This window comes from Suricata suricatta, chromosome 16, assembly GCF_006229205.1.
Source record: "Suricata suricatta isolate VVHF042 chromosome 16, meerkat_22Aug2017_6uvM2_HiC, whole genome shotgun sequence".
NCBI classification, from domain to species: domain Eukaryota; kingdom Metazoa; phylum Chordata; class Mammalia; order Carnivora; family Herpestidae; genus Suricata; species Suricata suricatta.
Genome location: NC_043715.1, coordinates 17558945 through 17574027, shown reverse-complemented (window position 1 = coordinate 17574027; position 15083 = coordinate 17558945). Strand labels below are relative to the sequence as shown.

The following is a 15083-nucleotide window of genomic DNA, read 5'->3' as shown; positions in this document are numbered from 1 at the left end:
GAGCCCTCTGGAGAGTGGCTGACCTGTGTTGTGCATGTGGGAACTACTAGGGCCGTGTCGGGGGCTGAGGCTGGGGGAGCCAGGGTAGCTGTCCTGGGACTTGGGGCTTCGGGAGCTCAAGCTGCGGACCTCACTGTCAGTCCCATTCACCATCTCCACAAATTGTCGGCACCTGCAGAGGGAGCAGAGCGGCAATGCTCTGGGCTTGGTCTGGGCTGTATGTTCCGACCACCAGCTGAGAGGAGCTGGGCTATGGGGGAGCTGGTGGTGCCCAAAACTTACTTGAGCATGAAGAGCAGGTTAGGGTTATGCTCCAGCAGTCCTGGGTAGAAGCGCTGTGTGGTCTCAATGGCCTCACCCACACGGCCCTCCAGCACCAGCTTCTGGATCTCTGCAGAAAGCAAAAGCATGGTAGTAAGTGAGGGGCTGCAGAGCTCCTTCACAGCCACATGCCTACAATACTACCAGCCCCAAGCATGGACTAGCCAACAGTCAGGTGGGCTGGCTCAGAGTAGCCAGTCTGGTTGAGATGCTCACAGAAGAGGCTGAAGAAAGAAACTGGCCTCCCAGCCCCCAAACAGACCCTCGTTTCTGTCAAGTGTTGGGAGTCTTCAAAGAATAACAAGGGAAAACAGGTGGGACTCAGTGCAGAGGCAGGAGAGCAAATTTGGAGGCCTGCTCCTGTGTAGGTCAGTTTGCCAGGGATCTGGGCATGGGGAGGGGCTCTGGCTGTGGGAACATGATCTGGGGCTTGGCACCCAGGCAGCTTGATGGCCCTAGGGGCTCCTCTTCAGATGGACTTCTCTCCTGTCAGGCCTCACAGCGGGGTAGCAATGGGAACACAATGGTTTCTGGGCCAGGACCCAAGTCTTGGCAGTCTTCAGGGGCTGCAGCGTGCTCCCTGCTGGGAGAGGAGGTCATCCTCCTCACACTCTGCCATCTCTGACGTTGACACCTCTCAGGCCATCAGCATCTTGCTCTTGCTCTGGGGCCTGGTGCATCTTGCTGGGAGCGACTTCTGGGTGTGAGGCTCTCATTCGTAGATCCCAAGTCTGGGATCCCTTTCCGTCTGTCTGGCTGGGCGTAGCTTCTCTGGGAGACACAGACACATGCACATACACAGAGACGACAGGCTCAGAGAGACGCAAGCAGGCACACACAGACACACATCCAGATACACCCATTCTCCCTCACTCTCCTCTCCTCTTCCTATTTCCTTACTAGGCTCTGTTTTCTCTTTCCCAACACCCTCCTTCCACAAAAGAGCCCAACACACAGTATGCAGGCCAGTATGTACTTGGAAAGTTTCCTTTGACTCCCTCCTTTGGTTATCTGCAAAAGGCAGGACCAGAGGTGGGAGCAGAGAGAGGTGCCACCATAGCAGCCACTGAGAACCAGCCTTCACCCTGTCTACTTCAGTCCTTTCTCTGGTCAGGAACAGGCAGAACTACTAAAGCTGAGTAAATGGGAAAGGCAGGACATTGGTCTGATAAGATGCAAACACACTCTTCCAGAAGACCATGAACAGGAGGCTGAGTAGAGGCCAGGATCTGAGGGAAGGAAATAGGCATGGAGGAGCGAGATCCAGCCATGTCAGGCCCCAGCCTGTGCCGGGCCATCAGAGTATGCAGTAGGGAGGCTGCACTGAGACATTCATTCCTACGCTGCTGGGCTGTCCTTCAAGACAGTGTTGTCTTGAAGGAGGGATAGAAGAACAGCCTGGGGCTGGGCTGGGGCTGTGGGCTAGTCTCCTGGTGGTAAGGACCAGAGCTGAATGGACTCCTCATAGGTTACCCAAGGCTGGCATGAGCCAGAGAGCAGAGTTAGGGACAGGTGAGGGAGGGAGAGAAAGAGGAAAGGAGAATCAACCTTACTTTGTCTGTTCTTTATGGATGCTTGTTCTTCCTGAATCGGGGTTTCAGTCATTCGGGCAAAAGCTGTGGCCGTGGCACAATACCCATGATGCACCAGGTAAGATGAGACCATGCTAGAAGAAAGGAAATGCTCAAGGTGACACTCTAGAACTGCCATTTCTCACTGACCACTTGAAGGGACAAACTGTCTCCCTGTCTGGGTTTCCTTACAAACATCATGGAGGTGCAACCTCCAAAGAATAAGAATAAAGAGGCTGAAACAAAATAAAAACTTCCCCCAGTGCTCATGCAGTCAGGCTGGAGAGGGGCTGGTCACCAAGCTATCCTGGTAGCTTGGAGGAGGGGCTGCAGTTTTTCTAGAATATACCGCCCACAAGTGGGCAAGTATGATAACAAAAATACACGCACAGGCACATATCATCTCCTTACAGAAGCAGCTGCCTCCTGTGAACTGCAGCAAGCCCAGAGTCGGCCGACAGGCTCTCTGAGGCCTTCCTGGAACGGCACAGGGCCAAGCAGCCTGAGAGCTGCCCAGACAGAGACGATGTGTGCCATGTGCGTACCTTTATACAGGCACAGACACTCCTCTGCAGGCCATCCCGTGTGCCCAGCATAAGCACTGCAGCTTATGGACCCTAGCCCTCAGGAGTGCTGGCTTTAGAGAGTGATGGGGAGCTAACCCATGAGCCAAGTTACTCCACAAAATGCCACAAGTCAAGGGCCCAAGAAGCCAAGATATAGGCATCAATGCAGCCAATAGGGACACAATCTTTGGGAAACAGCCTGGAGCAGCCCAACACCCAGCAGCCATTTAATACCACCACAGCTGGCTGAGCAGTGGCACATGTGCGTATATGTGCAGGCACACGCATAGAGCAGAAGGATGAGCCCTCATATCTGATGTGTACAGAAGTGAATACCTTGGTATAAATATGTGTCTCATGTCCTTACTGTAATTGCCAAACACAAATGTGAAAGGCATAGAAGTTAAGCTGTGTGTCCCCTCGTGCTCTAAGAGGTAATGAGATGATACATATAGAGTGCCTGGCACAAAGTAAGAAGTCAATGAAATAAACCTATTGTCAAATTATGTATCCATAGTATTACATTCTAAATGATAATTATAATAACTATATTATTATTATCATCATTATAATAAACACAAGGGCAAACATTTTTGACAAAACATGGTTCAGATGAGGTCCACATGCACACTGGATGCCATTAATATATGTACAGTCCAGTGACTCAATAATTCCACTTCTTGAAAGGACACCAAGAAAATAATCTTAAATGTGAAAAACTCTTTACCTACGAAAAGGTTACCTACACAAGCAAAAGAGCAGAAATAACCTGAACCACCAAGGAGCTCACCAAGCTCACCAAGGAGCTTGTGGTAAATTTGTTTTCCAAGCTAATACAGCCATTAACGAGGTTCATAAAATGAAGCTGTATGAAATCACAGGATACAACCTATATGCAGGTCTTGGCAAACACTACATATGAACACACACCGGCATACAGATACACACATAGAAACAAACACACTGTAAGCTGAGACTATCATTCCCTCCCCCAAACAGCTGGAGCAGCTCCACCTCTCCCCTTGCGTGTCCCAGCAAGCCTGCGTCAGGGACTGGCATATACTGTCTAGTCCTTCAAGGAAGGGTTTCTCAATAGTTCTGAGGGCCAAAAACAAGACAGTGCCGCTCCTCCTGAGAAGGGTCTGGTCACATAGCCCCTACCTTAACCCTCCTCTATGGCCTGCCTCAATATTAATCAGTTAAGAAAGGAAGACTGCACAAAGAGGCCAGTGTGCAACCCAACCCCACCTGAGGGATTCTGCTACCTGGGTGCCTCTGTGGGACAATAACCAGGGCTAGTGGAAGCCCAGCCCTTCTATGCCCTCCCTTGTGAGGCAAGCTAATAAGCTAACCCACCTCCTGGCAGAGCAGGTACTGGTTACTGCCTCACTCAGGCCTGCAGCTGGCAAGTAGAAGAGAGACCCCAAACCTCACCTCCCTTGGGATTCAGCAAGCCTGGTTTCCAGGACAGTTTAGGAATGAATCATCCAAGAGCCAGAGAGGCTGGCCTCAGGAGGATTCTCTTCCGGCCACTACTGCCAGGAATGCATGGAACTTAGCTAGATAATGACCCTGAGAGGTGATTTCAGGCCAGAATCACAGCATGATGGATACTCCCTATGGTGGAGAAAAAGTCCACAAATGAAGAGACAACAGGGCATCCTAGTACATCCTCTGCAAATTGACCTGGGGAAAGAAACAGCTCTGCTGGTGATATTATATAGCAGAGTCTTCCAATCCCGTTGAGGGTCCAGAAGTTTAATAAGAAACAGATTTGGAGAAATGAGCAGAAGCTGTCCATTCACTAAGAGGGAAGCAGGAGAGCAGCAGGCAGAGTCACGTTGGGAGTGCTTTCCAGATGGAACAGCTACCCACTGTAGTCCATAGGGGTAGTTTGAAGCAGTATAGAAGGAGAGTGAGGCCCCTGGGATGGGCCAGGGCTGGGTAAGGGCGGGAGTGGGGCACTCACTTCTGCAGCACCGCCTGCCACTCTCCAAGCCGGGCACTGACGGGGAAGCAATGGACAGTGCCTTGGACCTTGGCACGCCACTCCCGCATGTAGTCCTCAATGTCAAACAGGAAGGGCTGCTGCCCAAAGTTGGCGTCCACAATCTCCCCAGGTGTCTGCAGGCCTACGGTGGGGTAGAGGTTGGCCTGAGGAGGAGAATGAAATGTCAGTTGGGCTCCTGAGGGCAATGGGGCAGCAGGGCCTCGCCTTACCTCTGGTGCAGAGAGGGAAGGTGCTGGTTCCTGCAGGCACTACTCCGGCTTTGAGAGAATTGCAGTAAGGCTGGAGGAGGCAGGGCTAGGCCACATTCTGCCCACCTCCCTACCAGAGACACTACTGCCCAAAGCTTCAGGAGAGAAAGCAAAAGAAAAGCAAGCCAGACTCAAAGTAGACTCTCCTGCCCTGCATCAGAGGTTATAGTTTCCCCAAAATCTTAAGGTCCCCCTTCAGGGTTTAGCCAGGACACATGGAGGTAGGCCAGACTCCACGACCCTGCATGTGTACCCATGAAGATCTGCTACATGGGTGGATAATCACTCCTTTCAGAAAGATCTAGGGCCAAGGATCCCTTTGCCACAAAAAAAGGGGTATATGACAGGGCAGGAAGGGATGGGGGAGACAGGAAAGGAAGACAGGGAGGAGGAGAGAATGGCAAAAGGGGGTAGGTAGGTAGTTTGGACCCCCAGATGCTGTCAAAGGGTAAAGAGAGGCCACTGCCTTTCCTGTCAAAGGCACACTAAGAGGAGGATCTTCTGGCCAGTGCGGTTTGGGCATGTCCTTCTGTGGGAATGGGGCTACCTGTTTTCCTTGTATACCCTGCAATGGCCAGCTTTTGCCAGATCACTCCCTCACTCAGTGCTTCCTGTGGCTCCCCACTGCTAGTCAACAGTGTCTCGCCAGCCTCCTCCCCATTGTCACTGGGCCCCAGTCCTCTTTCTTACCTTCCATCTTCGGGCCATGTGTCTGTCATTCCTGAGTATCATGTGTCTTTACTGAACACTAGGTTCAGCACAGCACAAGCTCTGAATCCTAAGATCTCTAGTTTCCTTCCTCTCCCCTTCCAACCCCCATGCCATAGGCAAAGCCCACCCTCTTCAGCAAGTCTTCCCTGATCGTCAATGCCCTCAGGGACACTCCCCACCATACACTTTTAGCACCTGATGACTGCCCACATTCATACCTGCTCCTTTCATGTTATGTCTCTACAACTAGACCATTCCCTAGCCAGGGTTAGAATTCTCCTGTCTGTTCTCTTTGCCTGAGACGACAGCCCCTCTCTGTGGCTTGCAGGTAAGGAGAGAAGGATTCTGATCTACAGATAAGAGTTTCTAACAGAATTTTGGGAGCTGCAGTCTGGGCTTCAGAAGGCCTCTCAGATCAAAAGGGGATTCCTAGGGTGTCACAGGGGTACTCAAGATCCCAAGACTACTACTGGAGTCAGCAAACCTTTCCTCATTCCAGAACCCAACCTTTCCTCCTTCCAGAACCCAGCTAGGGTACACAGAGTCAGTCCAGGCTCCCAGCAGTCTGGGTGGATGCCTTTCATGTGATGAGGCCAGTGATGACTCATAATAATGAAGGACTAGGGTGCAAGAGATGGGGATGAGCCCTGAACTCAGCCAACAAGAAACCTCACCCTTTTCTAAGAAGAGAAAACCCAACAAAGCTTACTCTCTGGCTTGGGCGAACACTGTGCAATAGCAGGCCTAGTCCTCTAGGATAGCGGCCTTCTTCAGGGATCTCTAGTGAGTAGGCACCAGGACTGGGTTCCATCACAGTTCAGGAACAATTCTCTATACACCCCAGTCCACAGGCTATAAGCCATACAGAACTGGCCCAGACTACCTAAACCATGGAGCCATCCTCATCTTCACCCATGCCATCCCCCCAGCTGCATTTGGAAGTGCCACAAATCACTGTCACCTGCTAAAAGTCATGGAGGAAACCAGGCCTGGTACTCTCAAGCTGATAGCACAGCATACATCCCTGTTTGGGGAAAGGGCCAGACTCCACACCGTGCACCTTGCGGGTTCCATCATATTCTATCCCAGTCAGTCCCCAAGAGCCCAGAGGGAGGAGACCCAATAACAGTACTTACCGGGAGGTCTGTGAAGGCTATACCTGCGAAGGGAAAGAACAGAAATCAGGCTGCTTGGTCTCCTACCGCTCTGTGGGACCACAGAAGCTCTATCATAATGGCTGGGGAGGGGCTGGTCACCACACCTCCCTATGGTGGAGGCCAAGCATGTGCTAGGGCCTGGTAGGTTTAGGCCTTGGCCTTCCATTTGCTGCGTGTGGCTGGAAGTAAAGTCAAATACTTGAATATTCATTCACAGTTCTTCCACCCTCTCAGGGAAAGCCCACTAGGAAGGACTAAACTCAAATGACCTACCCTGAGGCCTCTTCAGGTCTGATCCTTCTTTTGATTCAACATGTATTTATGGAGACTTACTGTAAATGCCAAGCCTTTCTCCATCCATCACCTCATCTGATCTACATACCAGCTCTGGGGAGCAGGCTTTCTTACCCCATTTTACAAATGAGGAAAGTAAGTCTCAGGGGTTAAAATATTTCCCAACAGTCAGAAAACTAGCTGAAGTGTTGGGCCTGGACTCATTCCTGGTCTAATGCTCTAACATCCTCTCGAAGCTGACAGAAACAGCTCTGAGTGAAGATGGGGACGGTGGCAGCTGGTCCTCTCCAGCCCTCACCCAGCCAGAGTCTCCAGAGGTTTCTTAGTTGACAAATGACCCGTGTACCCTCTGAACCCTTCTGCAAAGAGAAGGGGCTGTTTACATGTACCTCAACCTTGAGTTGGAAGTGAGAGTAGAGGAAAGTGGGATCCCAAAGAAACGAGCAAAACAGGCACCTCAGAATATCCATCAGAGCACTCATGTTCTTTAGAATGAGAAATGACTCATGGCCAAAGGAGACTCTTCCAAGGACTCACAGCGTTCCCATTTTCAGAAAATTTCTCGTGTCTTCTAGAAACTCCTGAGTTTTTGGACTAAGAAGTTTCCAAACCACTCCTTAGAGGTCCCAGTCTGCTCCCCTAACTCCTACCCATAAAAACTGAAACCCAACTGGAACCCAGCAAGACAGAAGAACAGGTTAGGGTATGACAATAGGTCTCCTAATAAACCTGGGGCCAGAATCCTGATAGCCAGCCAGCATATTCCATGTGCTTCCTCTGTGCTGGGCCCTGGGCTCAGTGTCCCACAGGGAACCATTTAATCCTCAGAACAACTTTGGAAGGTGTATACCATGTTTAACACTAGTTTACAGATTAAAAAAACCAAGGTGCAGAGAAACTGTTTCTATTCTTTGCCAGGTTATGATGCTCCTTATCGAGGGAAGCTCATAAATCCCATGATCTACCTGCCTGAGGCCACTTCTCAGGCCTACATGCAGAATGGCAGTCACAGCTGGCAGAATGAAATCTGTAAGCCCCTCTGCACCCATGAGAAGACCTCATGTCCACCCTACAGATCTACACAGGAGCTGCCTTTGTGGATCTCTGTGTGGCCAGAATGCTGCAGCTGCTATACTCCACTTCATGGAGAAGGCCAACAGACCCGGGAAGGAGGAGGTCCAGGCTCCATCAGTTATTTGCGCTGTGACCCTGACCATTTACCCTATCTTTCTGAGCCCACCTGAAAAAAGGAGGGAACATTAATCCTGACATTTCAAGAAAGAAAGGAGAAACTGAGATATTTTGTAAAAGCTGCTTCAAAAACTATGAGGTCATGGTACAAGCTGGCTGCAATTGTGCCACAGGGGAAGGCAATTGCCACACTTCTAGGCAGGGGATGACCTATCTTGGCTTGCCCAGATCTAGCTCACAATGGCACTCAGGAAGGACAAGGCCTTGAGGTGCTTCCAGGAGTATGAGGAAAGAGGCCACTCCACCCCCTATTGCACTGGACAAGGGCAACCCTGCTCCCCCAGCCCTGCAGGTCTCTGCAAGGCCAATATAGTGGGAAGATCTGGGAAAAAGGTCAGGCAAAGATCCAGGATGCAAACAGAACATTCAAACTTGCTGATAAGAAGTGTTCTGAGGCAAAGAGACATAGGTCAGGGGTCAACGAGGCTGAGGGTATAAAGCCTGTAAGCATACAGAGTTGTATAAAAATGACTCTGCAGTGCATGGACCACTTGTAGGTGAGACATCAGTTTCCTGTCTCCATTCATTTGCTCATTCATCTTTCCATGAGGTATTTGCTGAGACCTCCCAGGAGCTGGGCCTTCAAAGTGCTACTGGCTCCATGCAACTAACAATTACACAAGCAACTGACCACTGACACCAAGGGCAAGTGCTATGACAGAGGAACGGTGGAGCAAAGCAAAGGAGTGGGGAGGCCAGAGGCAGGAAACATAATTCTGCTTCTTTAAAGGAGGAAGGGTTAGGGTTCTGAGGTTAGAGAGCAGTGACTGATTCCAGGTAAGATTCTGAAGCACAATATTGATAAGCTGGCTCGTGGAAAGGAAACAAGGTCATTAGAAGATTCACCAAGTTGGGAAAACTGGATGGCAACACATAGAAGAATGAAACTGGACCACTCTCTTACACCAAAGACAAAAATAAATTCAAAAGGGATAAAAGACCTAAATGTGAGGCAGGAAACCATCAAACTCCTAGAGGAAAACACAGGCAGCAACCTCTTTGACCTTGGTCTGAGCAACTTCTTTTTAGACATGTCACCAAAGGCAAGGGAAACAAAAGCAAACATGAACTACTGTACTGGAACTTAAGAAGCTTCTGGAGCATCTGAGTGGCTCAGTCGGTTGAACGTACGACTCTTGATTTCAACTCAGGTCATGATCCTGAAATTGTGGGACTGAGCCCCACATGGTGGGGAGCCTGATTAAGATTCCATGCCTCCCCTCTTTCTTCCCTCCCTCTGCCCCTTGCCTCTCACACACGTATGCACACACTTTCTCTCTACAAAAAAATTAAAATAAAATAAAAAGCTTCTGCACAGCAAAGGAAACAGTTCACAAAACTAAAAGGCAGCCTACAAAATGGGAGAAGATATCTGCAAATGACATATTCAATAAAGGTTTAGTATCCAAAGTCTATAAAGAACTTATCAAACTCAATACCCAAAAAACAACCCTAGGGTACCTGGGTGGCTCAGTCAGTTAAGCATCCAACTTCAGCTTGATCTCATGGTTCATGAGTTTGAGCCCTGTGTCAGACTCTGTGCTGACAGTGTACAGCATGCTTTGGATCCTCTGTCTCCCTCTCTCTCTGCCTCTCTCTCTCTCAAAAATAAACAAACATTTAAAAAAATTAACTCAGTTAAGAAATGGCAGAAGACATGAACAGACACTTTTCCAAAGAAGACATCCAGATGACTAACAGACACACGAAAAGACGCTCAACATCACTTATCATCAGGGAAATACAAATCAAACCATGATGAGACACCACCTCACACCTGTCAGAATGGCTAAAATTAACAAAACCAGAACCAATAGGTATTGGTGAGAATGTGGAGAAAGGGGGACCCTCTTTTTTTATTACTTTTTAAAATGTTTATTTACTTTTAAGAGAGAGAGCAGGGGAGGGGCAGAGGAAGAGGAAGACAGAGAAAGAATCCAAAGCAGACTCCAGGTTCTGAGCTGTCAGCACAGAGCCCAATGCAGGGCTTGAACTCATGAGCTGTGAAACCATTACCTGAGCTGAAGTTGGGACACCTAACTGACTGAGCCACCCAGGGCCCCTCTTTTTTATTATGATCTTTGAGAGAGACAGAGACAGAGAAGAGATAGAGAGATTAAGTGCAAAAGAGGGGGGGGGAGAGAGAGAGAGAGAGAGAGAGAGAATCCCAAGCAGGCTCTGCACTATCAATATGGAGCCTGATGCAGAGCTCGTACCCACAAACCGCGAGCTCATTACCTGAGCCAAAGCTGGACACTCAACCAACTGAGCCACACAGGCTCCCCACAATACAAGAAATAAGAGTTGCCAAGGAGGTGGAGAAAGGAGAACCCTCTTGCACTGCTGGTGGGAATGCAAGCTGGTGCAGCCACTCTGGAGAACAGTATGGAAGTTCCTCAGAAAACTAAAAATAGAACTATCTGACAACACAGCAATTGTATTATTAAGTATTTACCCAAACAATACAAACATATAGAGTCAAAGGGGTACATGCACCCCTATGTTTATATCAGCATTATCAACAACAACCAAACTATGGAGAAAGCCCAAATGTCCACTGACTGATGACTGAATAAAAATGATGTGGTATATATACAATGGAATGTTACTCAACCATCAAAAAAAGAAAAGAAATCTTACTATTTGCAACAACATGGCTAGAGCTAGAATGTACCATGCTAAGTGAAATAAATCAGGCAAAGAAAGACAAATACCATATGATTTCACTCATACGTCGAATTAAAGAAACAAAACAGATGAACACATAGGAAGTGGGAGAAGAGAAAGGGAAAAGACTCTTAACAATAAAGAACAAACAGAGGGTTGATGGAGGGGGGTGGGCAGGGATGGGCTACATGGGTGATAGGTATTAGGAGGGCACTTGTTGTGATGAGCAATGGGTGCTGGGTGTTGTATATGAGTAATGAATCACACTGAGTACTATTCCTAAAACCAATATTGCACTGTACGTTAACTAAAATTAAAAAAAAAAAAAAGATTCACTAAGTAGTCTATTACTCCAAGTTCACTGCTTTTCTATTAAATTTTGTGATCTAGAAAATGCAGGGGACAGGCCATATACATTTTAAAATAAAGTCTCTAATATCCTCATGGACAAGATAGAAAACACAAGTTTCAAACTAACACAATGAAGTGATTCTTAATATACCCTGAAGGACTCAAATCTCAGCCCATCCTCTTCCAATATTTTTTATCAAGTCTTTAATGAAAAAATACATAAACATGTTTATCAAATTTTAGGTTATCAGATATTTGAGAAAGAACAAGGAAGATTATAGATGATTTCGACAGGATGGAAAAATAGGTGATATCCTCCTAAATGAAGTTTAAATATGAGGAGAGTGAGGTCTTGCAGGAGGTCTATAAAACACATGAAATAGGAGATAAGAGTTTAAGAAGACTGAGGGGGTTTGAGCTGACATTAAGGTGGCTGGGAGCTCCTTATGGAACTAGGGACCTGACTGACAAAGAGCTCGGGGGCTTGGCGTGCAAGTAGGGCCCAGAGGAGGGAGCTGAACGTACAGAGAGGACAGCAGGGTATGCCCCAAATGTTTCACCCCATAGCAGGTGCCATGCTCCAAGCAGTGTGGACAACCTGGAGGAATGTGACAAGGGCAGGTATCCAGAGCAGAGAGGAAGAACAGAGACTGGGACAGGTGCAGGGGGGCCTGGGTAAAGAGTAAGTACCCACAACAGAGGCCCCTTGGACTCAGACAGCAGAAAGACAGCCAGGAAATAGCTGTAGTCAGAGAGCAGAGTGGGGAGCAAGGAGACATCTGAGATCTTGTCCCTAAAAGCTAGCTCACCAGCTGGATGCCAGCAATTACAGCTAGTGGCTATGGATTCCAGAGGAGGCTTTTTCTGGGTGTGCACCTGGGTCACCTCAACAGTGTCTGTGCTATGTTCGTGGCTGCCCATCTGGCATCTGACTGTCTTGTTGAGGAATGCTGACTCCTGGACACTCAGCCCCAGCCTCCAGAAAACCTGATTCTCACTCAGGTTCCCTAATGCAGCACAGGCTCATCTCATGGGGAAGCCACACAGAAGTCATCTCTGTGGGGACTGACAGCCATCTTTTTACTGCCCCTCAGGCCCGGGGATGCAGGTCCCCTAGAAGTTAGGCTTCCAAGTAAAATGTTCAATTTTCTTTTTAGACAAGGCCTGTGGCTAGCATGGCTGGTACAGTTCTGCTAGATCAAACCTTTACAAACCCAAGCAGGCAGGCCCAGCAGTTAGGCACTACTTCAGGGCCACTGTAGCCAAAGGCTCCTCTCACTCTGGGACCAAATACCAGTCAGCCTCAGTAGGGTAAGGCATCATCATAGACAATGTCCCTCTATCTCCCAGACTTCTTTCCTAAATCTGTTAACATGTACAGGGTTGCTCTTCCAAGAGATCCTCCAGGACCCCCATCACCTTCCACTGACTGCTGCTCCTCCTGGATCCTAATCCTGCTCGAAAGCACCACTATCCAGCCATTTTCCCATCCTCCTTTCTCGCTAATCTGTCACTAAATCTGGCACCAATCTGTCACTAAACCCCGCTGGGTCACCCTGGCCTTCATGAGGTTTGTTCTTCATGCCCTGCACCCATCACCACTGCCTTGCTTCAGGCTACCTGCCTCTTCCCCAGGCCCTCACTCCAATCAGTCCATCTTCTGTAGTTAGACCAAAGGACCTTTTCAAATATTACTCTATCCAGGTTGCTGTTAACCAGTGAAATGGCCAGAAGAGACATGGCCCCACCTGAGTCCAGCCTGTTTACCTCTTGTACTGGAGCAGACCTCTCATTGCTCCACAGCAACCAGCATCTTGCATGTTGGAAGGGCCAGGCAAAGTCAGGGCCCAGACCACTCACAGGCAAACCACAACCACTGTCAGGTATGTCTTCAGGCCCCTCAAACTTCTTATGAATGCCAAACTTTGCTCCAATAAGTGTCACACAGGCCAGAAGCATGACCATGACATTGCTGTTTTCTCAGCACTGACCTTGGGCTTGATAAATGCTGCTAAATGGATGGATTAACCAAGGAAGCACCACTGCTACCTTCCTAGGGCTCTAATGCTGGGAAATGGCTGCAGTTCCCCAGAACTCAGCAGAGGATCAGTGACACTGCTTTGGCTTTAAAGCCTCCCATTGGGCCTCTCACCAATGAAAGTGGCTCTATGGGGCAGATGCTCTAAGGTCTCCTAGGCACCCACCAAGACTGTGGCCATTCTTGGTATAGAAGCAAGTGCTGTTGATGAGGTTGACACAGCAGCCAATCACGTCTCCTGTGGTGAATGTGGGACCGTAGGGCTGGCCAGTCCCAGAAGAGCAGAATGAATGCCCATCATCGCCGTGGTAACCATAGGAATGTTTATCCCAACCTGTTGGGGAAGAGAATAGCAACAGCTGAGTGGAGGTAACTGAGACAGCCACAGATGCCTGCCTGGGTCTGAGTCCCTCTCCCCAGCCTGCCACCACCTCAGTCCATACTCTGGGCCTCTCAGAGCTGGCTGTGGACAGGGTCTGGCTATGCCAAAGAAGCAGTGGCTCCAGCAGGTCACTACCCCTGAGTAGCTGAAGCAGTCATGGGACCAAAGCTGTGGTTAACAAGAACCAAAACCATGGCTGACCTAGAAAGGACTTACCAGAAGGCCATTTGTGCGACAAGGAAGCGGCCAGAGAAAGCCTCATGATGGAGAGGGGGCTTCAATTGACCTTTGAGAGTTTTTTTTTTTTTTACCAGACTAGTTTAATTATTTGGTTTTTTTTAAGTAGTTTATTAGAGAGGTTTTTTTTTTTTTTAATGTTTTTAGTTTTACTTTATTTTTTAAAGTAGACATCACACCCAGTGCAGACCCCAATGCAGGGCTTGAACTCACAACCCTGAGATCAAGATCTGAGCTGAGATTAGGTGCCTGGGTGGCTCACTCAGTTAGGCGTCCAACTCTTCACTTTGGCTGATGTCATGATCTCATGTTTCGTGAGTTTGAGCCCCACATTGGGCTCTGCGCTGACAGTACAGAGCCTGCTTGGGATTCTCTGTTTCCCCCTCCCCCAACACTGCTCCTCACCCACTCGCTCTCTATCAAACATATGTAAACATTTTTTTTCCATAATATTTTATTGTCAAATTGTTTTCCATACAACACCCAGTGCTCTTCCCCTCAAGTGCCCTCCACCATCACCACCACCTGTCTTCCCCCCTACCCCCTCCCCCCCAACCCTCAGTTCATTCTCAGCTTTCAATAGTCTCTCAAGTTCTGCATCCCTCTCTCTCCCCAAAAAAATATGGAACGCTTCACGAATTGGCGTGTTATCCTTGCGCAGGGGCCATGCTAATCTTCTCTGTATCGTTCCAATTTTAGTATATGTGCTGCCGAAGCGAGCACAACATTTTTTTTAAATAAAAAAAAAAGGATCTGAGCTGAGATCAGGTGTTGGACACTTAACCAACTGAGCCACCCAGTGGCCCATGATGTATATACTTTAGATGGGTAGTTTTTATGGCATATAAATTTTATCTCAATAAAGTGATTAAGCACACACACGTATGTATTTAATTTTTCATATATTCACCTGGTGACCTGAAACCTTGTTAAACTCACCAATTAGTTCTGGTAGCTTTTATGAAGATTCTTTGGGATTTCTAAATATACTGTCTGAGAATAAAGACAGTTGTATTCCTTCTTTCTACTCCGCATGTCTTTTATTTCTTTTTTCTGCCTTACTGTCCTGACTAGGGACTCGAATACAATGCTAAGTAGAAATAGTGAGAGCAAAAGTGACACCTCTGAAGTGCCCCACACTTTTGTACAAGGAAAAGAGTGAAAAAGGTCATTCTGGGAAGGAGAAGTACAGTAAAGTCATGAGCACATGTGGGACCAGAGGGTGTGAGCTGCAGAGGGGCCTGCCTGCTGCTTGGCTAAGGAACAGGAGTAGAGCTC

At 48.4% G+C, this 15083-nt stretch overlaps 1 protein-coding gene and 1 non-coding gene across 2 annotated transcripts in view; both read right to left on the bottom strand.

The window, feature by feature from the left end:
- The window catches only part of RANBP10 (RAN binding protein 10), a 62495-nt gene that overhangs the window by 6263 nt on the left and 41149 nt on the right, over positions 1-15083 (bottom strand). The window contains exons 4-9 of the mRNA XM_029925075.1: positions 13353-13520; positions 6565-6587; positions 4428-4612; positions 1875-1987; positions 283-391; positions 24-172 (exon numbers count right to left, since the gene is read on the bottom strand). Of these exons, the coding sequence (XP_029780935.1) occupies positions 24-172; positions 283-391; positions 1875-1987; positions 4428-4612; positions 6565-6587; positions 13353-13520 (747 nt within the window). The remainder of the gene's footprint in view (positions 1-23; positions 173-282; positions 392-1874; positions 1988-4427; positions 4613-6564; positions 6588-13352; positions 13521-15083) is intronic.
- On the bottom strand, positions 14422-14528 carry LOC115281359. The gene has a single exon (XR_003904261.1). It is a non-coding gene; the product is annotated as a U6 spliceosomal RNA (small nuclear RNA).